General features: G+C 43.6%; 1 protein-coding gene across 9 annotated transcripts in view; it reads left to right on the plus strand.

Annotated features, from left to right (window-relative positions):
• Positions 1-22,377, plus strand: part of PLCL1 (phospholipase C like 1 (inactive)) — a 181,701-nt gene that overhangs the window by 110,088 nt on the left and 49,236 nt on the right. The window contains exon 1 of one of the 9 annotated variants that reach the window (XM_027461758.3): positions 7,416-7,625. The exons of 6 other annotated variants lie outside the window; for them this stretch is intronic. In XM_027461758.3, coding sequence (XP_027317559.1) covers positions 7,596-7,625 — 30 coding nt within the window. In that variant the 5' untranslated portion in view covers positions 7,416-7,595. Of the gene's footprint in view, positions 1-7,415; positions 7,626-8,551; positions 8,799-11,906; positions 11,961-22,377 lie in introns of those variants that run through there. 2 more of the 9 variants (XM_005021886.6, XM_072040586.1) reach the window with 2 other exon arrangements.

Below are 22,377 nucleotides of genomic sequence, written 5' to 3' on the forward strand. Positions count from 1 at the left end.
TGTAGTGGTCTGAATGGAAATAATGACAATAGGTATATCAGCATGCATAATTACAAACAAACAAAACCCAGAACAACAAAACAGCAGGTAATCCTGCATGGTTTGGACACCGTGTCTGGTGGTTGCAGTCTGGCTGTGCCTGGGGCGTTCGTATGGCAGAGCCACCAAGGAGCAGCGTGGTAATAATTGCCTTCCATCACCTCGGAGACTGTGTAGCTCCCTGTACTTTGCTTCAGGACAGAAGTGCTTCAGGACAGAAGTGTCAGTGTTTGTTCAGCAATTAAACACCGTGAGGAAATATTCCTGTGTTTTGTTTCTAAGCTGATTAAAAACGTGGGAGAGAGGCTATTCCTTTCCATTTTTGACACTTCCAGAAATAAGTATAGTTGAAATCTGCATGACTTTCATGTTGCCTCTTTGAGAGCAATAAGAGTGGTGCCTAGGTGTAAGCCCAACTGAATATGAATTACTTTGCTTTCCAAGCGTGGTTTCACACCTCTCCTTTCTAAGGAGATGTGAAGCTGTTATACGATGTAGAGTGTCACTTGTAATTTCAATCCAGGTTGCTTTGGTTTTAGTCCTAAAGGTCTGAATACAGTGGGTCCTCTTGACTGGACTAGCAGCTTAGAGACAGCACAGTTTAATTTGCTTCCATTTGACTCAAAGGCTGCCCTGACCTCAGTGAGAAGAGGATCATGTTCTGTACCGCTTTGCCCTTCAATGGAATAAACACAATATTTACGCACTTACAGACCGTACAAATCCTATCGCTTTTCCTGGTGAATGAATGACATTCTGGTTCTCTGAATTAGGGCCAGAGTAGCTGAAACAGCATTTATTGTATTTGTGAGTGAGCTCTGCCTGTCTTCATCAGCTGTAACAAGTTACCATTTACTGCTCTAATCAGCAGTTTTCTTGTTAGGTGTTTTAATCAACACAAGTTAAAAATTATTCTTACTTCCAGCATTCTCTTGATAAACACAGCTCCTAAAATATACAAGAAGCAAGGCTTATAGAGCAGGTTTGGGTTTGGAACATAGGCTGAACTAATGAGTGCAGGAGTTATCATACCAGACTCATCAGTAGTACTAAAATACCATGTAGACAACTGGCAAAAACCTTTATTTCTAAAGCTTCTTTAAAAACAAACAAACAAAAGTTTTGTAGCTTGGATGTTGTGGGGATTTGTGATTAACAGAGTGATTACAATACTGCAGCAGACTTGGCAGCTAATCTGCTGCTGTGCTGAATTAAAGTTGTCGCTTGACTGTGCTTGTGGGATAGATCTTTTGGGGATGTGCTTTTGCTTTGGGGTGTAGGAAAGACCCCCTTCTATTTTTTTTTTTCTTTTTTTGGTGGGACAAATTAATGGAGATCCCATAAATGTTGACATTTTTCTGCACAACAAATTGCAGGCTTCCAGCTCCCTGGTATTTTCTGTGCTTCTGAGCCCAAGGGAGGTATCAGGCATCCCCAGGTGACAGCCCCAGAAGGAGTTATGAGAGGGACCTCCACAGCACTGCCCACTCACCTTGGATTAATTTTTTTTAGTAACAGGGAGATTCTTGTGGATTTTAACCCATAGCTTGTTCTCCTTTCACTTGAGCCCTTGAGTGTCCAGCTCTGTCCTCTACCATTGCTGTCTCCTTCCACAGCAATTTTAGGTTCGTTTGCAGATCTGTTGATCTGTTTTTTCATAAAAAAAAGAAAAGCTACTTTGTGTTAAGCAGAAAGGAACTTTCTCCTGTTTCATACAGGTTAGTTCTTGTATAGTCTCCATTTTTATCCTGATATTCCAGGCCTGTCTGTGCTGTACCATGCAATGAGGCAAGCAATGTTTAATTATTTCAGTTCTCCCAACTGAAAAGCATGTCCTCTTAATCTCCTTTTAAACACCTCAATGCCTGATGCAACTTTTAATCAGTAAGCTTCGTTCAGCTACTCTTAATCCAACTCAAATGCTTTTGGAGGCTGCAATTTCCCTTAATCTCCATGGGAGATGAACTGATTCCCCTTATTGTTTTCCAGTTGGGTAAACCAAAAAGACAGATTACATTGATCCCCGTGCTCCGCTGAGGGTTTCCCTTGCCCGTCAGTGCAGCAGCCAGGTTGTTGTGGCTCAGGAAGGAATACACGAGCTTGTTCTGTGGTGCCTCTTCAGCCAGCGGCCTCCTCAGCGCCGCCGCCCCTGCAGCGCTTTTACTAGGACATGGTGGTTTTACTCCAATACATTTTGGAAGATGTGCCACTGTAGTACTGAAACATCCAAAATACGGCAGCGTGAGGTGTGGCCCTCCCTCCCTTCTGTGGGCACTTACTTGCCGTGAGTAGAGGATAGTTCAGTTAGTATTGCTCTGGCATCCGGCGGCCTAGTGGGCCTTTAAGGTAACGCTGCCATTTATTCTGCATTTTTGTGTTGTTTTTGTGGTGGTGGGATTGGCAGAGCACAGGAACCTCATTTGTGCCCATGGTAATAAAGACTTGGTGATATTTACTAAATAAAAACAGGTGTTTTTTTTTTGAATAGAAACAGATCATGAGATTTCACCTGCCGAAGGCGGCGTGTCTGAGGTAAAGTAGCGCCATCACTTCTGCCTCATGGGTCCTGAGCGTCTTGGACTTGCTGAAATCCACAGTGAAGTTTCCTCTGGTTTCAGTAAGGTTGGAGTTTCACCTCAGTACTGATGGAAATTTTTGTGATAATCAAGCATGTTATCTGTGAGTCATCTTTAAACACTTAAGGTCCAATCTTAGCTTTCCGTAATGCTGCTTTTGCTGTGGTTGCAGAGAGTGACTGGCACAGAACAGTGCTCAGTCCACTCAGCTGTGTTCCAGCTTATTCACCTCGTTGATGTTTTTTTTTTTTTTTTGTCTTTTTTTTATTCAGGCTGGAAGAAAGAATGAGATACCTGTCAGTGCAGAATTGCTCAGTGTTAGCTATTTAACAGCACACTTTTTTGTTTACTGAGTGGCACTATAGAGCGCATTGCTATGAAAAGTGAACTCATTTAAATGGTTGCCCTCAGCTGACAGAGGCATTTGTTTCCTTTCAGCAGCTCCCTAGTAGAGGCTGCATGCTCAGCCTCAGTGGCTGGCTGGGACTGCAGATGTCAGCTACCGTCTGCCTCTCAAGCCACAGCTAGCCTTGCGGGTTGCGCTTGGGAGAGGGCTGCCAACCGGAGCCTCGGTAATGTTAACAGGGGAGATGCTGTCAAGGAAAGCTTCAGAGCAGCCCCCTTTTTGCCTTCTGGAGCCCTTTTAGCCAAACATGTCAGAATTCCTTTGATACACTCCTCTGTAAGGCACTAATAGGTGAGATTTTGTGGGGGTGGCTTTGTGGAGAAACAGACGTGGTTGTTAGATGCATGTTTTAGGGGAGGGTGGCTGCTGCTGGCTGTGAACACAAAGCAAAGTAGCCATTTATTTTCAGAGGATTTCTGGGATAAGTTCAATTGTCAGAGTCACTTAGATGCTTAACATATTTTAAGATATCAATGCTCTGCTTTCAACCTGACAGAGGGAGACAGTTCTTACGGCTTCTGTTGTGTAGTAATGAGTGTGGGTATCAAAGAAGCTTGGGGGCTGCTGTGCTGTGAGGGATGACTCCCACTATTTCAAAACGATGACAGGGAAAAATTAGGAATGCTGAAAGAAGCAAAGAAATGTTGGCAGCCTTTCCTCTACCAGAAATTAGAAACTGGTCCTTGAGCATTTCAGAAATGTCAGTTTCATGTTACAACAAGAATACATTTTTTTTTTTCTTTTGCATATGTTGAAAATCAGATACCTAACCTAAAATGAAATTTGGAAGTAATTTTTTACTCAAGCATCAATCACCATGCTACCTGAGAGAAGGCGTATGAACTAGGAGGAATGACTTATGCCAGTGCAATCATTTCGATGTATTGGCGAGATGATAGACAAATCTTGAATTGTCCTGCAGTCTTCGGTGTGTGAGTGGGGTCTGAAGTCAAATTCTAATCGTAACTGAAGCATTTTTTAAAACATATTCAAACTTTTTGTACAACTTTAGTAAATCACTTAGAAAGGGGGGTTCAGGCATGGAAACATGAAAATTTGGCTCTGTGAATAGAATGCCAGACTTCCTAAGGCTCTGAGCTGCAGATACTGGTTTTAATGTGAACATAAAAGGTGAACTAATATGTGTGGCTCTGGCTTTCCAAATGTGAAAATGGAGCTGAGATGGGTCTCTAGCTCTTCCTCCTGATTTGTTGAAAACAAACAAAACATGAATAGTAATTTCTGTGTTTTGTTTTGTTTTGTTTTGTTTTTTTCTCTCCCTAAAGCTTTAATATTCTATGAAATACTTAGTATGCCAAATGTAAGTTCTTCAGCAGGAAAGTTAGGCAAGTATTTGTGGTCTGTACCATGGTGTTTCTTGTTAACTGAAATACGGTTTTTGTTCCTTCCTATTTCTAAATGGATGGGGTCAAGAGATTAATCTCCTGTCAAAAGTTCGTGTGCATGAGCATGGGAGAACAGGCTTCTTTTTTTTTTTTTTTTTTTCCTTTTTCAGAAGCAGTCCAAGGCCAATACATTTTCCTTCTTCTCTGCACGAAGCTGCCCAGGAGGTTACAGCCCAGGCCTCGGTGCTGCTGGCAGGTGCCTGAGACCCCAACCTGGCAGGCACCAGCAGCACGTGCCCACTGCCCATTCTCTGTGCTCCCAGCTCGACGTTTGCCTGCCTATAAGCAGCTTGTGCTCGTGACCATTTCCTATCTTTTGTAGCAAACATTTGGCTCATTTTACGCAAACTAATCTTATGCACCCATCAACCACCCAGGAAGCTCCTACATATCCAAGCTGGGAAAAAAAGGCCATGCAAAATGAGCAGCCTTTAGCTAATCAACACCTCCATGCAAGGTTTTGCACGGAGTACATTTCTCTGAAAATAATCTATCTGCAGGTGATGAAACTCTTGGAAAGAAGTCTTAATGATGTACTAACCAAGGGAAGCTGTGTGCACTTGTGCTTCGGAAAAAAGAGAGCAGTCTTTGGTATATCTTCCTTTCCTTGGGAATTAAAAATGTTTTTGCACCTCCCAACTTGAACTCCAACAGAATTTAAGTAGGTGAATGTGTCTCAGAGTCAGCAGCGGTGAGAGGGAAAAAAAGAGCAAGAGAGATGATTCTGTGAAGTGTAGTCCTGAGCAATGGATGACATTAGGAGTGGATGCCAGCACCATTAGCATAAGGAAAAGCTTTTCTCCCTCCCTTCTACAGATGCATCCTGGAGGGCACTTGCTGTGAACAAAAGGAACCTGCAGCATTAATAGAACACGGGGAGATGTTTCTGGCACAGAGAAAATACTAGGTTGTTGTCAATTCCTGGAAAAATAAACATGGAGGGAGAACATGCTGCAGGATTAGGGATGCACTGAACAAGTTGAAAATGATCCCATGAACAGATATTTTAGCGTAAGGATACTATGATGACATCCTGCCGTGTAAATATCACCAAGAATTAGGTAGAATAATTCCAAAAAAATAGGCTGCTTGGAAAGAGAAAGCACTAATACATTTGCTACCATGGTTGTCTGCTATAGGGGTTTAAAGTAGCAGGACATGAACATGTCAGGAGGTGCTTTTGTCCTTTGCCCAGGGAACCACGCTTTGCTCTCCCCTGGCTCCTGCAAAGGTTTGGCAGGGTGCAGATACTATAGCAGAGGAAAACACCATTCCAAACAGAAGTCCCTCCAATCTTTATTTTCCATGAGATATTGAGTAGAGGTCAGAGGTTCTGGGAAGAAGCATCCAGTGTTTTGACCAGTGACTGAAATAAATACTTTTGTTTAATTTTCTGTTTGTGAGATTACGAAGGGATTTGCCGTTAGGAGATGCATGTTCCAGCTCCCTTCATGACTTTAGGCCTGGAGGTAGGCTATGTTTACAGAACAGCAGTTGACCTTTTTGTATAAACTAAAGGCACTGGACGTGCATTTTGGGTTGGAGTCTCTTAAGTAACATAAAAGTAGCAGTAACTAGTTGTTTCTCTGTTTGCAGTAAACATGCTCTTCTGAGAAGGGTTTCTGAGGGAAGTTGGATCTATTGCCAAAAAAACATCCCAACAAACCATTACTTGCAAAGTTTATGCCTCAGCACCCAGAGCCTCAATGTTCAGGTGGTAAGAGGAGATGTCAGGTTTGTGTTCTCCTCTTAGCCCACATGCAGGTGGCCTGGACCTAGGTCTCTAAGCTGTGTGCTGGGCTGACCCTTCTCACCAAGCTGTGGTGGCCCTCCCCAGGACAAGGTGGAGGTACTGAGGCTTCCTTTTGCCCAGTGTGGGGTGGAGCTTGACTCAGCATGCTCATTTGATGTTGACTCCTTGGTTTTCCTCTTTTTTCCAGTGAAATCCTTCTAATGAATTTTGCTCATTCCTCTACTTTGTAGTTTTTTCTTCTCGAGCAGCCTGTGTCAGAAAGTAGTTTGTGGTGAGGAAAGCACTTCCTGTGTTGCTTGATCATCTTCATGGTTCTCCTTTCCCCTCGGCACTGTTCAGAGGTACAACAGCCGAGAAGAGCATTTGAAGAGCAAACTTCAGATTTCTCTAATTGGTAGGAATTTGCTTTGTAGCAGATGGTCAAGAAAAGAATTCATAGCTGGTTGAGATATTTATTCCCTTAGATGTTTCTAGATGAAAAAGTAGGTTTAAGTCATCTAACAGGAATTAGTTGCTAGAAGAGAAATGGTATATTTTATTTTGCTAGGAGTGAAGCAAATAATTCGTCAGAATTTTGACTGCCGTGGGCTTGCTGTTGCTGTTGAAGCATCCTATTCTTTTAACTGAAAATCAGAAACTAGGAAGTCTTAGGAGGGTTAAGTGCAAGAAGAGTTATTCTCCCCAAAACGGTCAAACAAAAGACTTTGGGAAAAAAAAAGTTTTTAACTATTTTTTTTTTTCTGCTTAAAAGTTTTTTTATTATATGCTGATCTGTTGAAATCAGCAGAACTATGAAGATCTGCACCACCTTAGGGACAGCATTTTCCCAATACATTTTAAACTGCAAACTCTTAAAAGTATCTGTATTTTTTTTTTTTTTAATAGAAAGGAGCCGTCTGTTTCAAGGTATATGTGAAGATTGTGCAGACAAATTAAATGATCTAAAGTCACCTGGAATTCCTTTTCCTAGTGACATATTACTTAACTTCGTGCATTTTAGAGAATGATCTGTTGCCTGCAGATGAACAGTCTGTTTCTACTCCTGTTAAACTCTGTGGGGAGGTGTGAATATGTATAATTAGATACTTGGGGACAAGCTGTGAAACAGAAAATGAGAGAGGAAGACTTCCCCATTTGTGAAGTGATCTCAGTGTCACCTGCTAATTAAAGCAACCTTCCCGTACCCTGGATGTTTTGTGGCCTGTGGGAGCACTGCAGTACCTCCAGATAAACGTGGGGCAGAGACAGCTTAGGGTAAAGTATCTGCTTTTGGCTCTTGAGGATTTGAGTGCTGGAAGATGCATTGTTCAGGACTCGCTGTGGCTAGCTTTCTGTGATCTGAAGCACATTAAGGATAGTCAGTGTAATAATAATACTGTAGCTCTTCACAGAAGGGGCAGCTGAAGGAGAAGCGCATGGCAGAAGACAACGGTGCTCGGCAAAAGGTAGTGTAAAACAGTTCGTTGTTATTGTCAGATGAACCCAAATGTATTGTCACACCTGTGCAGTTCACCAGAAGTTACTTCTATAAAAGGCTGTTCATTAGCAAACTGTCTTCACTTCAAGTTGCAGACCAATGGCAACATGCTTAGCAGACTTAAAAACCTTGAGTGGCCACTTGGCAATTGAGAAGGGCTCCTCTGTTGTTGTTTTAATTGTTCACATGGGCTCCTGCTGTGAGCTGCTGCTTTCTGTTAGACACAATCTTGAAATAAATGTTAATCATCTGACCTCGGGGCTCAGATGTTATACTTAACTGTCACACAGTAGAACACAATCAGATTGAAAGATGCAAGTTTGTCTACAGGAAACAGAGTTCAGAATTATGGTTTGTAAAGAATTTATGGTAAATGCAAAGTTAGGTATACATACACTGAGGCACCACGCAGAGTATAGGAGGCAGTAGTTACAGGGGAAATGCTGCTGAGAGGGGACTGCAGATTCTGTATCTTGCTTTTCTCTTGAGATTGCTGGTGCAGTAACAGAAACCTCATACTCTGCTAAACAGAGTAAGGGTTTCGAGGCGCTGTACAGCAAATGTTTCCAGTGCATTAGTAGTAGCAACCTACCAGGTTTTCAGCTTAGAAGAACAAAATGGATGCTTTTGAAGAAAGTTGTGTAAAGCTTCTTTATTATTGCAGTGCATTTCCCTAGAAAAGTCAACGAACACCCACAACATCTCGATCCGCTAAGTAGTGGGTTAAGTGGGTGTTGGTGTTTCTGTCCTGCTTTAATTAGTTACCTGCTGTGAAGGGCAACACAAATGCTAGGCATGTGGATGGGGGGGAGGGGTGTTCCTTTGCAGGGCTCCATCTCTTCAAATTGTGGCTCAAAGTGCTTGTGTAAATACAGGTGAGGCTTGGACAGTGGGCTCCTTTAGCTAGGTTGCCTTTTCATTGATGTAGCCTTCAGCCGAGTGGTGCTCTGCAAATTTTAGGGAAAAAAACGTAGCCCATACAGACTTCACATGCAATCAGTAGTTGCATAGCTTATAGGCAGTTGCTCTGTCCCTTCTTTTTTCTTTCTTATGTCTTTTGATGGAGAAATTTAAGGGATAATGAGCCTTGCGGTGGAAGATGGGAATGCTGACAAGACAGATGCCCATCCCTGGAGCTTGGGTATGTCATAGCTGTTCTCTGCCTGCTGTTCTCACATCTCAGCTGCTTATCCTGGCTTCCTTGTTGCATTATTGACAAAGTTTAACGAGGCATATTGCTAACGCTTGTCCCATGCTCCCTTGCCAGTCAAAGCCATGTTTGCAAGGAGCAGAGAAAATCTTCCAGTCTGAGGGACCTCCACAGTCCCACTGGATGGACTCTGAGCACCATTGAAGTGATTGTTCAACTAAATGTTTTTGTTTTTAAAGCCCCTCACTTACATTTTCATTGCAGCCTATGGATCTGTGTCTGACAGCACCGGTAAGGGCTGCAGAAGGGAGCATGCTCACCCCGTTGGGTGGCTCCTCTCTGGGAGGATGAGTGCAGGAGGGAGATGCGGGGACTCCCCAGCTCTGCCCTGCTCTGTGCTGGCTGCGGCTCTCCCTTGCCTCACAACGAGGCACCCAGATGCCTCCCACTCGGGGCCAATTTTCAGTCTCCTCCAGTGAGTGGAGGAAGGCAGAAATTAATCTGGAGGAGAAATTGCTCTGCCTGAGCGGGCAAACTGTCTCACTGGCTGTGTTGCTTTAATCTCTTTTTATGAGCTACCTGGAGTGCAGAGCTCTTTATCTGACCCACCATCAGGGCTGGCGGGGGCCCAGCCGGATCTCTGCTAGTTTGAGCTGAAGGATTTACTGGCTTTTGCCAGCTGCCTTCCCCTTGGCAAATATCCCTGCCAGCAGACCCAGACCAGGGCATCACGGAGCGTGCAGCTGGGAGCAGCCCCCAGGAGGTGTGGCAGCAGCTGCTACCCGAGCATGCACTGCGATGGAGCCAGGCTTCTGCTTCTCCTTCTGCTCCTGGAAGGCCCTGTGTGCTCACGGCAGATGGGTGGGAGCGATGCCCGTGTTTCCCGAAGCTGCAGTCCTGTGGGCCGGGTGCTGCCTCCCTCTTGCTGCGGCTGGTGTCACCACTTGGTGAAACTGCCTGGTTCCTGAAGGGAAACTGGGCGTCCTTGCATTCCCCTGGTCCTCCCATGGTTGCCACCCCATCCCTGTAAAACTGCACCCCTCGGCCTGGGATCTGGAGCTTGCCGCCGGTCTCTCGGGGGCATTGATACCAGGTGAAAGCTTCTCGTCCTCCTGAGGCACCGGCCACGGGCACTTGGCTTGCTGGAGAGGCCAAGCTCCAGGCTAGGACGTATCTGCTGCGTGCAGAGACTAAAGCCACATCACGGACAATCAGTTATAGGTTAAGGATCACAGTTTCCTTGTTAAACCTTTGTTTTCTGTTTCTTAAAACTTAATGCATTCAGTGACAGGGATGAGAAAGCCACTGTTACTTGTAGGCTTTATCTCAAGCTCTGTTCTTGCTGTTACTGCTCTGAGTCGTTGGTGTTTAGCTGGACAGTTCTTGTATGTGAGTGATGTAACTGATGAAATGGGAAATAATGCAATATTAACAGTAAAGCCTTTAGGCCAGCTGTTGCCTCTTTTTATTCATACAGTGCTAACACGGTGTTTCCAATTCCCTGTTGCAACACGCAGATGCTGCCACCAGGCAAGTATGTACTAGCCACTAATTATGGCAGTAAGCAATAAAAAGGGAAGTTTTAAGTGTGCTTTTTTTTTTTTTTCCTTCAGATAACTAGTTGGTTTTGTTTCCTCCTACTCCTGTAGCTGCACGTTCCCAAGCTTGCACCCCAGTGTGCTCTGCCAAAGGTGGTTTATTTCTTGTGTGCTGATGTCTTGTCCCTCTGTGGTTAGTGTTGTGTTTCTGAGGGCAGGTCTTTGAATTAATTTTCAACTGGATAGCTCTAGGAGACAAGAAAGAAAACCCACATGCAAATAGCGGCCCACCATGGGATGAAGATTTGATTCTGAACATTAATTGTTCTGTTTTTGTCCTGGTTTCAGTTAGGACAGAGTTAATTTTCCTCCTAGTAGCTGGTAGGGTGCTATGTTTTGGCTTAGGATGAGAAGAGTGCTGATAACATGCTGATGTTTTCCTTGTCACAGAGCAGTGCTTACACCAAGCCAAGGACATTTCAGCTTCTTGCTCTGTCCTGCCAACAGGCAGGCTGGGGGTGCAGCAGGAGCTGGGAGGGGACAGACCCAGGACAGCTGACCCAAGCTGGCCAAAGGGTTATTCCATGCCATCTGGGGTCCTGCTGAACAATATATAGGGGTGGCTGGCTGGGGTGGGAGGGCTGGCTGCTCGGGGTTAGGCTGGGCATTGGTCAGCGGGTGGTGATCAGTTGCATTGTGCATCACTTGTTTCATACACATTATTATTAGTAGTACTATTATCCTCATTATTGTTATTATTCTTATTGTTATTATTATTTTCCTGTCTTAATAAACTGTCTTTATCTCAACTCACAGGCTTCACTTTCCTTTTTCTCTCCCCCATCCCAGAGAGGGAGAGGGGAGGGTGAGTGAACGGCTGTGTGGTGTTTACCTGCTGGCGGGTTAAACCACAACAACATTTTTTTGTTGTTGTTAATAAAAGCAGAACAAGATAAAGCACAGTACTTCACCAGGGGAGACACACTTCAGCACGAGCCAGTTATGTGCAGCACTGAAGGCTTCTGACCTGAGCAAAGCCAACCCTCTCCGACTGGTGCTCAAACCCATCTGGCTGCCACTAGAGAACTGGCAGCTGTGGAGATGCAGCCTTGGTGTCCCAAATGCTCATCTGAGCTAACCTTTACTTTGTGTTCTGCCATATTAAGGGGTTTGGCAGGGAATCCTCCCGATGCTGTGTGCAGGTGTGTGCTCACAGTAAGGACCTCTGGGGGTGTGCTGGCTTTTGTGCCAAGACCACGACCAGCAGGTTAGCACGCAGCAGCAGCAGGGGTTCGCCCCAGGCTGAAATCTGGTGCGTGAAATTCCTGCCCTGCTTCCCCCTCCCCTGTCTGCAGAGAGTGGCCACGTGATGGATTCGTACATTGGAATCAACCAAAGGTTTCACAGTTAACTTTTGTTGCTGCTCATATTTTTAGGAGCCACGGGTTCCTTTAAACGCTCCCTCCCTGTAGATCGCTCTCCTGCATTCCTTGGAGACCTCAGGCACTTAGGGAGGCGATTTACATGTGGCTGTTTAACACCAGCGTGACTTACAAAATATAAAGAGGATGTTCACATGCTGGCACTGCTGACTTGCAGGGTGTTATTTTGGCAGGTGAGTTTTACTCGTTGGCCATATGTCAACAACCCAACCAATGTGTACCATGAAAGTTGCAGGGGAGTAGTGTAGGTGGCCATGCAGGTTCAGATTTGAGTGCTGGCCTTTCCAGTGATGATCTGCTGATTGCTATCAGGCCGTTTGCTGCGTGACTGCTCACTGTGATTAGAAGTGCCTGTTAGACAGCAGGAGTCCTGCTGGGATCCACAGAGGGATAACAGATTGCTCCTGATTCCTGGCCATGGCAGCTATAGTTGTGTTACAGCAGCTCACCTTGTACCAGGCTAGAGCTGGAGTAAATCTTCCCATGGAAGCTGAATGGCACCAGCCTGTGCCCAAGTCCTGGGCTGCTGTTTGTCTCTTACATGCTGTTTTTTTCAAATATTTTTATAGAAAAGAGAAGGACTTGCCTACAAGGCAGACTTGTGAGAAACATGCTTTCAAATAAGGTGCAAAATGTACTCACCATTCAATTTTCTGTCCTCATTAAGTCTCTCAGAGGTGAGTTCAAGGGAAAAAATAGATGGGAAGAGCTTGGAAATGAAGACTATTTACAATGAAAAAAGATAAAGAATACAACAAAAATGGAAAAAGGCTGAAATTCGGTGGCTTGAGAGGTGGAGGTCAGACTCAATTATCATAATGTTCTGCAGCTGTGCTAACATGTATTATTTTCTCTTTACTCTCAGATATTTAATATATATGTGTGTAGCCAGTGTTTTCTTTTTGTTTAATATTTTATGTGTGCAATGCAGTGTATTTATAAGATGTGGTTCCTGGCTGTTACAACAGAACAGAGATTCACATAGCACACACCCATCAATGTTTGCACACACCACAAATGTAATGATAGATATAGACTAATAATAGATTGGTTATTCCTAACTGAAAGGGAAGAAAATGCAACCAAACTTGCACTGTGAAGCTGGAATTACATTTTAAGGAAAAAAAAAACATCTGATAGTAGTGGTCAAGTAATTAGTTGTTTGGACTTTTGGACCACATTTGCACAGGATGTGCAAGGTGAATCGTTCTCTCCTGTTCTTGACTATGTGTGAGATTTTATTTGTTCATTTGTTTTGTGCTCCTGGAGGTTACGGAGATGTGCAGAAGAGCATCCTCCCAGCTTCTGGCTTGCAGGAAGGTGTACGTAGCCAGCAAGCCCCTGACTACTTCTGTGTCGTGGAGCTTCAGAGCTGAAGCTCTGAAACTTTGTTTTTCACCATGCAGGATACTCTGAAGAAGGCCCCGTCGGGTTGCATGGGTTTTGGGTCTTGAAGGGTTTTGGGTCTTGAATGGGTTAACCTGCATCTTCCCTGTTTGAGGTAAGGCCTTTTTCTCGTGTTTGAGCTCTGTCATAGTGAGGCAGGCAGGAAAAGGGTTAATGCACAGCAGTGTGTTGTCTGGATGTGTTTCCCATTTACCTGACAGATGATGCTACGCTGGTGAAGTTTAATGAACAAATGAATGAATCACGCGTTGTCTTGTGATGTAGTCCTTGTGAGAAGGAGAAGTTCATAAATCTGCGATCCACTGCAGAGAAAGAAGGTGGGAGAAAGCACTCAGATAATTCTGTTTCTCCACACTGTTGTACTGTTTGTCATTGTGGTCTTCCCTACTAATATCTAATTTAAAAGCACAACCTTTGTTAAAGGAATTGTTCCATTAGCAATCTCTTTCATTTAGCTGATGTTTCAGAAAACAGTGAAGAGGGTGATAATTTTTGAGTTGAGGGAAGAACAATTTGCTTTTCCCCCAGATTACTTTCTGTACTTTGACAAACACAGTGTGCGTTCATTTTACTCTTTCTTGTTTGGGATTCTTCTTACGGAGTTAGCAGCTTGGTATGTGAGATGTGTTCATGCCCCTTCTAAATTGGAAGGTGTGCACCATTTGTATCGAGGAGACAATTACAGGTTGAATACATTCAATTTTCAGCACGCTTCGTTGTGAATAGGTAGAGACTAACAGCTGATGTTTTCTATAAGCTGCTGTTTGCTTAAAGAAGGTGTTTCAATATTTGCTGGAGTCTTTAAGCTCAGTCATTCATTTCCAACAGTGGTTAAAAACACAGCTGAAGTAATTTAACGTATGGGTTGTGATTTGGCTCTCTGCGGTCTGTGTCTCCGTGATGGGTTTTGCTCATTGCCGTGAGGCCGATGGGGGGGCTGCTGGTGTGTGCTGTGCACTCTTTGTCTCGACCCTTAAGAAGCTGACTTCCTCCCTGCTATTTCAGGAGGTCATTAGTGATGATGAAATTAGAGGTTTATATCTTTAGGTCCAAGTCATTATTCCTAATTTAATCAATGCATTTGAAAATGTTTCCTCTAATAAAATTGTAATGACTTTACGTGATTTGTCATGCTTATCAAAAACATGGCTTAAACATGTTCATATTCAGAGGCACTGAGCTTCTGGAGGGGAGCATACATCACGTCGGTGCATCACTGCTGCACCAATTTGCTGCCTCTCTGTCTCTCCAGTGGATGGAAATAGCTGGGGCAGTGCGGTGGAGGCAATGTATGGCCGGTGGGAAATCCTGGGAGAGGCGCTGGGCATGAGCAGGGCTGGTTCTCTACCGCCTTTCTTGTGGCTCAGCTGCACGCTTCGTCTTGGTGCGAAATCATCCATTAGTGGGCTTATGATAAAGAAGAGAAGAACCATCTATAATGTAGAGTTTGACTGGAGAAATGGCTTTTATGTTGCGCAGGGAATGAGATGAATAGCACCCCACGGTGGGAACAGAATAACCAAGGCGAGGCAAGAGCAGTGGTGTTACAGCAGGGCCAGGTGTTCACTTGCAGGGCTTTGAATAAAATGCATCTCAATGCTTGGTTCTGTTTGCAATATTGTTCCTGGAAGGTGTTAAGACTACTATTTAATTCAAATTACCTGTTTTTAAACAGTCTGTGGTGCATGTTTGTGTCCAGGCAGGTGAGGAAGGAGCAGCAGACATTAACTTGCTATGTGCCAGCTCTGTTAGCATCCTATCTGCCCCTCAGCTGCTGCTGCTCCATGCGTTGTTCTCACAGCTCAGCTGGGAGAAATTCACATTGGGCCCTTGGCCCCTCACCTGCTCCTTTGGGCCATGGTTAGTATGGAAAGTCTGCTGAGAGCCCCACATGGGAATAAAACCATTGTGGCAGCACCTCTGAAAACACACAGGCCTTTCCGAATGTCATCCTTCCCTGCAGGTGCTGAATTTATCCCACCAGGGCTGCTGAGGGAGAGGTCTGGGACTTGGGTCTGGCGGAGATCCCACTCCTGCTCAGCAGCCTGCGGCAGGAAGCACCCAGGGGGGTTTGTCTGTCTGGTGGCAGCGCAGCGGCGCCGGCACCGTGGCTGGCAGCACGGCGGCGGAACTGGCAACCGGCGGTAGGCAGATGGCAGGTCTCACACTAGAAGAGAGGATGTGTAAACGACCCAAGATAGGTTTTAACAGTCTCGTTCAAAGCCAGAAGTATGTCACTGTGTGAGCTCTCAGTCTAAACATCCCTGTGAAATTTCAAGCCTTAAGTCTACTTGTGGTTTATTAAATAGCTCTGGCAGCGGGGCTGCGAAGGACCAGCAGCATTGTGGGGAAACATCCACCCCCAGAAGGTGTGGGGTTGTCCACATCGTTTCTGGGCAGAGCCATCGCTGGTGACCTGGTGGCATGGCAGGGACTCTGCCCTGGGGGATGGCTGGGGGCTGCTCAGCTTATCCCTGGCTCTCCAGGACAGAAGCTGCGTGTGCTTTTCTGCAGTCCTGCGCTAAGTGCTCCGTGGGGATTTGCTTGGTCTCTCCCCAGGCTGGTAATTTTTTCCCATTCCAACCCCCTATCTTTTTTTTTTTTTTTTTCCCCCAGCCGATCTGTTTTAACAGCAAGACTCAGGGAGGAGGAATATTTCCTGTGCAGAGCAAATTGCCATGTGCAAATATGTAATGTAATTCAGCTCTGTGGAATTGCCGTATCCTGGAGGAACAGCAGCACTGGAGCTGCCCATTAGTAATATTCATTTTCTTTTTTCAGCCTTTTTAATGCTGCAGAGAAGTCATTTTCTGTCCCCAGCACCTGGCAGGTACAGTGATGTTAGATACCTCAGGAATGGAAAAGGCAATAAATGCAGTTGCTGAGAGAGTAGGAGAAAAAATGCCAGAAAATTGGGCTCAAACTATTAGCAGCTTGAGCATCAGAACCTCATCAAAAACCCCAAACTGGCTCTAGTGATTAAACTGCTCTCCTTTTATCGACTTTCAGAGTGCAATTGGCAGTAATGTTTGTCAGGAAGTAAGCGTGCTTAACAGAGAAGGGAAGTTTATTTTTTCAGGTCATGTTTAAAGAGGAGGGAAAGTTAGCGTGAGCCAGGTATCAAAAGCTCTTTAGCATGTCCACTTGTGCATGGATTTAATGACTTTTACTTTGTGTTTATAATTCCTTCATGTATCAGTCTTCTCTTTTTTGTTTGACTTATTCTCTGCAACTCATGGCCTAGTTCTCATTTGCACATTCACATCCCCATTCACAGTAAGTGTACGTGGTAATATGTGATGTTTTATTGTCACTCTCGTTTAATTTGCAGCCCAAGGACAAAGTTAAGCCACAGAATGGGCTTCGTTTGTGGAGTCGGAAGAGGTGTCTCCACAAACGGCCACCAGCGTAGGCAGGGCCTGACTGGGTGTGCTAGGGGCTTGGCCAAACCACGCATGGATCTAGAAGTTCAGACCAAAGCCAGGGGCTGGTTTGGGGCACGTGAACCCCTGTAGGGACGGGACGGTCCTGGAAACCTCTCATGACGCAGGCACACAGGGAGATGGCAATGTCAGGTAGCACGTGTGCTTAGGAGTGGCCACTTCTGCTTTTTCTGGAATAACAGTTTATCTGGGTAGTCCTTAATCCTGCAAGCATGTAACTGGCAGCAAAATGTGTGTTTAGAGAGAAAATAAAACCCCAGGACTTGATTTGGTGGCGGTCGGTCCCTGATGCGGGCTGACCAAAGTATTGCTTGAAACTTTTGCTCTTTTATTAATGTTAGGGACAAAATAAATCTGTTCAGTACCAACTGTGCATCACCACTGACATTTTAATTTCCAGTTAAAAGATTTTAATTAAAATCTGATATCATTTGGTGTGAAAAATGATTTAATTGAAATTATACATGCAGACTGAACTAATGTCAATTCATGTATTGGTTTCAAGAACAGCTCTATCTGATTAATCCAAACAGCAGCAACCTATGCTGGAAGGGGCTTCTGGTTGCTCCTTTTCTCTAATTCTGCTGTTATTCTACCAAGGTAATGATAAGGAGAGAAGTTTCGTGCTGATATTCCCAGTTTCTCTCAGCTGGAGTTCTTCCTCTTGTTGTGTTTCTCTTTCCTCTTCTGGATGCCACCTGCTCATCCCTGGGAGATGTGACTGCTCTCTGGGCTTTAGGGAGACATTTGGGTGGAAGAGAGTACTTGCTTTGGAACAGCCCAGGATGTACCAAGGTGGTTTTTGTTTGGTTCATTGGCTTTTTTTTTTTTTTTTTTTTTTTGTTATAAAATGCACTTGAGAAGGTGATGAAGTCGCGCTGAGGCTCCTTCTTAGGTGTGTGTTGGCCTGTGGTGTGTGCTCACACGGCTGCACACGTATGCTCCTCCTACCCGTGTGGTTGTGACAAGTCACAGGACTGAATGTGGCTTTGTTCTTGATTCTCTGTTATTCACAAATGGAGTATAAACATGTCCAGGATGTGTATTTAAAATATATTTATTTGCCAAATGTTGTCTGTCTCTTTGGTCAAGAAACTCCACAGGCTTACATAGGAAAACAAGTGAAAAGATTTTCCAGGCCTTTTAGTCCCATTCTTAGCATAAACACCAGCATCTCATAGACATCTTCTGTTTCTGAAAATTCTGTTTAAATTATGGGCAACGTGTCACTCTCGTAGTGAAGCTCTGTATACAAACTGCTTGGGAGTGATTTTGCTTTTCCATTGTAGCAGCTCTGCACAAAACTATGGAATAAACTTTGTGCCATCACTTCTGTGAAGCACACAGAGAGGAAACTGCAGAAGTAACAGGGCACTTCTGTGCGTCTCCTCTGGTACTGCATGAACAAGGACATTCAAAAAAGAAGAGGAAAAAAAAGAAAAAAAGCAACAAAAACCTATTAGGCTGAAACATTTTAGGCATGAAACCAACACTTGGTGTTAGGTAAAGTGAATCATTTTCTCCCCTGCTTAATTGTTATGAAACTTACAGTCAAATGTACAGTTTAGGTTAAGAGGTTTAAAGTCCATTTCTCTTACCTTCCCTCAATTCCTGTTTATGGTCAAATACGAAAAAGCTCATCCTCAGATGTGTGTACTTTTTTACTGAAGATATCTTGAGCAGTTTAGTTCAAAAAGTGTTCACAACTAGTGAGTGGTATTGTTTCTGCACTTGCAAAGAAAAGCCTGGTTTTACTAAGACAACTGACTTATTTTCTCTACGTGCTGATGTAATCCTACTGTGAAGCTGTGATTCATGGAACATGTAGGATTGGTTAAAAAAAAGAAAAAAAGAAAAAAGCACAATCTCTGAAAACAGTGGGGTGATTTTGTGGTTCAATATAATGGTGTTGGCAGTGTTCATTGCTGCTCTGCCCTGCAATTCCTGCACAACTGTGGGTAGCTCACAGAATTAATCAAAATGCTCAAATGTATTTTACTGAGCCCAGCTCAGGTAACCCTCCGAAAATGCTCTGTTTTTCAGTTCTTCACAGGCTTAGCTTCCTTCCTTCTGCCACTTGAGAGATCCATATTGAACCCAAAATCAAAAGATATGCTTAGACCCCTTCCTAATTTATCCTTTGCCATTGAATATAGCGGCTCATTTCTGGATAGTGCGGTTTTCATTGTTTCATTCCCTTTTCCGTGTTGAGTTTGAGTTTACTTTGGTGTATGTGGTTATTGATAGGATAAAACTTTGTATCAGGGCATAGGAAGGAACTGATGGCTGAGGTTGTGTTCTGCCAGCATTTTAATGCAGAAGCACCACAAACTGGTCTCTGTGTGTGTTTGTGCACGGTGCTGGCTGAGCGACCACACTTGATTTGGAGCACTTGCACTAGTGTTTGTGTTTTAGGATGCTGGCATATTGAAATGGCAAATGGTTGCTGGATGAAGTATTAATTTTTCATGAGGGCGATAATGCCATTTCAATTCGCTCAGGCACAGCGGTGCGCTTTGACCAAGGGGCAAATATTCAGCAACTGCAGAGTATCCAACATGCCTAAATATACCTGGTGGGTGAGAAACTCCTTGGCAGAAATAAGCTGGTTGTGGAAAATTAATTAGAAATGCATTGTGTTCTGCAATACCTAGTGAAAAATGTTTTCTTCTTAACTGCGTGGAGAAAGTTGATTGTTTTTCTTCTCTCCATTGATAATGATCCTAGCTGAAAATATTGTCAGGAAAAAAAAAAACACACACAACACAAACAACTTTAAGTCATTTTGTTCATGTATAAGCAGGAAGATGAAAACATTTTCCATAAGCTTCAATATTGATTCAAAACTGGAGAACAGCAGAGACAAAAACCACTGGAATAAATGAGCTATGGAGTTTATTGGCTGTGATAGTTCTAATAGATTTTTTTTTTTTTTCAATCTAGCTGTAAATGATCTGGTGCTACTACAGCGTTTCATGCTTCCTTCTGGTTCCAAATATATCTTGGCTAGAAAACACGGTATAAATAGGAGTAGGATTTTCATGAACTTCAAACACTGTTAGACACTGCTTTCATTATCACCCGGTAAGTTTGTGTGAAGTAAGGCGATTCATGATTCAGTCTGCAGATAGCATCAGGGCATTCATACTTTACTCTCGGTGTCCTTGGTAAAACACAGGACTGAAGCATGTGCTGCATACCATTCAGCATATACAAAGACACTGTCCAAACTGTTTTCTCTGTTTTCTGTATTTCTGCTTTAAGAAGTGTGATGGGAGTGCTAGAAACTGCACCAAAAAGCAGTGTGTGCCGTATGCAAAAAGTAGAGCTGTTGTGCCATTATATAAGGTACTTGACATAGAAGAGTCGCTATGTTCTGCATCTGAGAGAGGAGACTTAATTAAGACAGACAAATTCTCTTGGGTGCAACAAGATACAGCATTGATTATACTGCAGTTCTTTTAAATGCATTACCAAAGTCTTCATTATTATAATTAAACAGATATAAAATATGTCTGCCCTTCATGGCATAAGGCTTTGCTTTAGTGTTAAGACTGGAAATTTCATGAAGAGCTTTGAAATTGAAAGCTGGCAGGCAAAGCATCTGAATTCTGTAATTTTCAGAAAATGATACGATTTTTTAATTATTGTCCTTTTTTAAACTTCCACTAAGAGACAGACATTAAAAAATATTGCAAAATAGCATCTTTACAGCATTATGATTTTCCTTTGATTACTAGCTGGCAAAAATACAGTATCATTTGTGAAAAATGGACCTTTAAAATTGGCTTCTCCAAAATACTCAGTGTTTGGAGCAGTCCCACCTGAGAGAAGGCTGTGACCCTGGCTTACCAGCCCATGCGGGTCACCTGCTGCTGCCCAGCTCTCTGGCAGGGCACTTCCTTGCCTGCCTTTCCTCTCTTTTTCCAAGGAGTTAGCAAGTCCTGCGGCCTTTTAACTTTGTGTACTGTGGAGCAATGTGTCAGGGAGCGTTCGTTCATCGTGCCCCTGCTTAAAGGAATAAATAAAAATAACAAGAAGGAATAAAAGAGGGAGATAATTCTTTTAGAATAAGAAAAAGGCTTTTCCTTTATATTTTTTTTTATAACATGTTTACTTATGTAAAAGCACACTGACAATACGGGTATTAGCTGTGAACGTCTTCAAAAGCCAGAACAGTGGTGCTTAAAAAGGATTTGGGGAGATGGTTGAACAAATGCCCAGGCACACCTCTTTTATGCTGGAAAGAATATTAACAGATGAACTGCATGACCATGGAGACTAAATGTGTGTGTAAGTGTTTGTAATATTAAAGTTTTAAATGAGCAACTGCTAAGTCACACAGTTGTTGCAAATCGTAAGCTGTTTGAAAGGACCCATTGAATGGGCTTTGACTTCTGAGCTGATTTTTGTCCAAAGAAAAGTGGTTTACAGTGGTTAACACAAATTTTCTGCAGATACCTTTCCTTATTTTTTTTATGCTCTCTGCAAGTAGCTTCCATTCTTGTGACTGTGTACAAATGTAGAAAGTGTGATGTCTGCTTGGCACGCGTGGCTGTTGCTTAATTCTCTGCAGCATAACTCCAAGTCACTCGCTTTGCCCCAGCTTTTGAGGCATGGCTCACTCATGTCACACTTGTGTCACTGTTTGCAGAATCACGCACTGCTGGTATGTAACAGATGTCTGTTCAGTGCCATTCAGGCTGGCTTTGGGAGCATGCCTGCTGCTGCTAGTGGCAGCTGAGCCTGATGACAAGCAGAGCTTGGGGCTTAGCTTGGGGGTGCTGAGAGGGGCAGGGGCTCGGGGTGTGCGGTGACTGCTGCGTCAGGGACCCATCCTCACCCTCTCTGAGCCCTGTGCCTGCTTCACATGTCCAGGCAAGTGGCACAACATCACTGGGACCAGAGTGATATTACATTACAACAGCAATCCTTATTAAAAAAAAAAAAAAAAAAAAAAGTAAATAAACAAGCAAAAATTGGACTTGAGCTCCTGGGAGTAGGAGAGTTCTGCCCCTGGAGGTAGGTAGCTTTGGAGAAATGCGCTAGAAATTTTAACACCTCTCCAGAGTAAATCAACTCTTCTTTAAATAAATCAGATGCTTATGATGCTGCAGTTTGCTGTGAAAGCTTAACAAGCACTCATATCCTGCACCATTTACTCCTGATTTTGATGAGTAATGCAAACAATCAGAGTCTGCATTGGTTTTAAAAAAAAATAAAAAATTATCCTTACTTATTAGATTCAGGTAATCCGATTTAATGCGGCTTCCACAGCTGTCTCTTGAGTATTTGTTTCCTCTGTAGTATTGGAAAAATCTTTGCTTCTGAGGCAGACATTTAGCTCGTTAGACAATTGCCAAGTAGGTCCCTGTAATCCCCCATCACTTGCATGTCAGTTTTAGCCCTCTAACTCCACGTAGCAGTGTGGTTCATGGCTTGGTGTGGCTGCTCCGTGGGCTGGGCTTTTATCAGCAGGTATAATTTACACCTCAGCTTAGCTTGTCAGCCTAACTGTGCTGAAGGTGAAATAATTAATTAATTAATTAATATTGGAATGTGTGCCTAGTTGCTAAAGAGAACAAACAAAAAACACCAAACAAATAATAATAATAAAAAAGCCCACAGCCCCTTGTAGATGGAAGTAAAATCCTTCAGAAATAGTTGAGCATCAGTATACATACAGACACACGTGGCTAGCTGTATGTGCACTTTGATAGAGAGGAGCCACCAGAAAGTT

The sequence above is a fragment of the Anas platyrhynchos genome, chromosome 7 (genome assembly GCF_047663525.1).
Source record: "Anas platyrhynchos isolate ZD024472 breed Pekin duck chromosome 7, IASCAAS_PekinDuck_T2T, whole genome shotgun sequence".
NCBI lineage: Eukaryota > Metazoa > Chordata > Aves > Anseriformes > Anatidae > Anas > Anas platyrhynchos.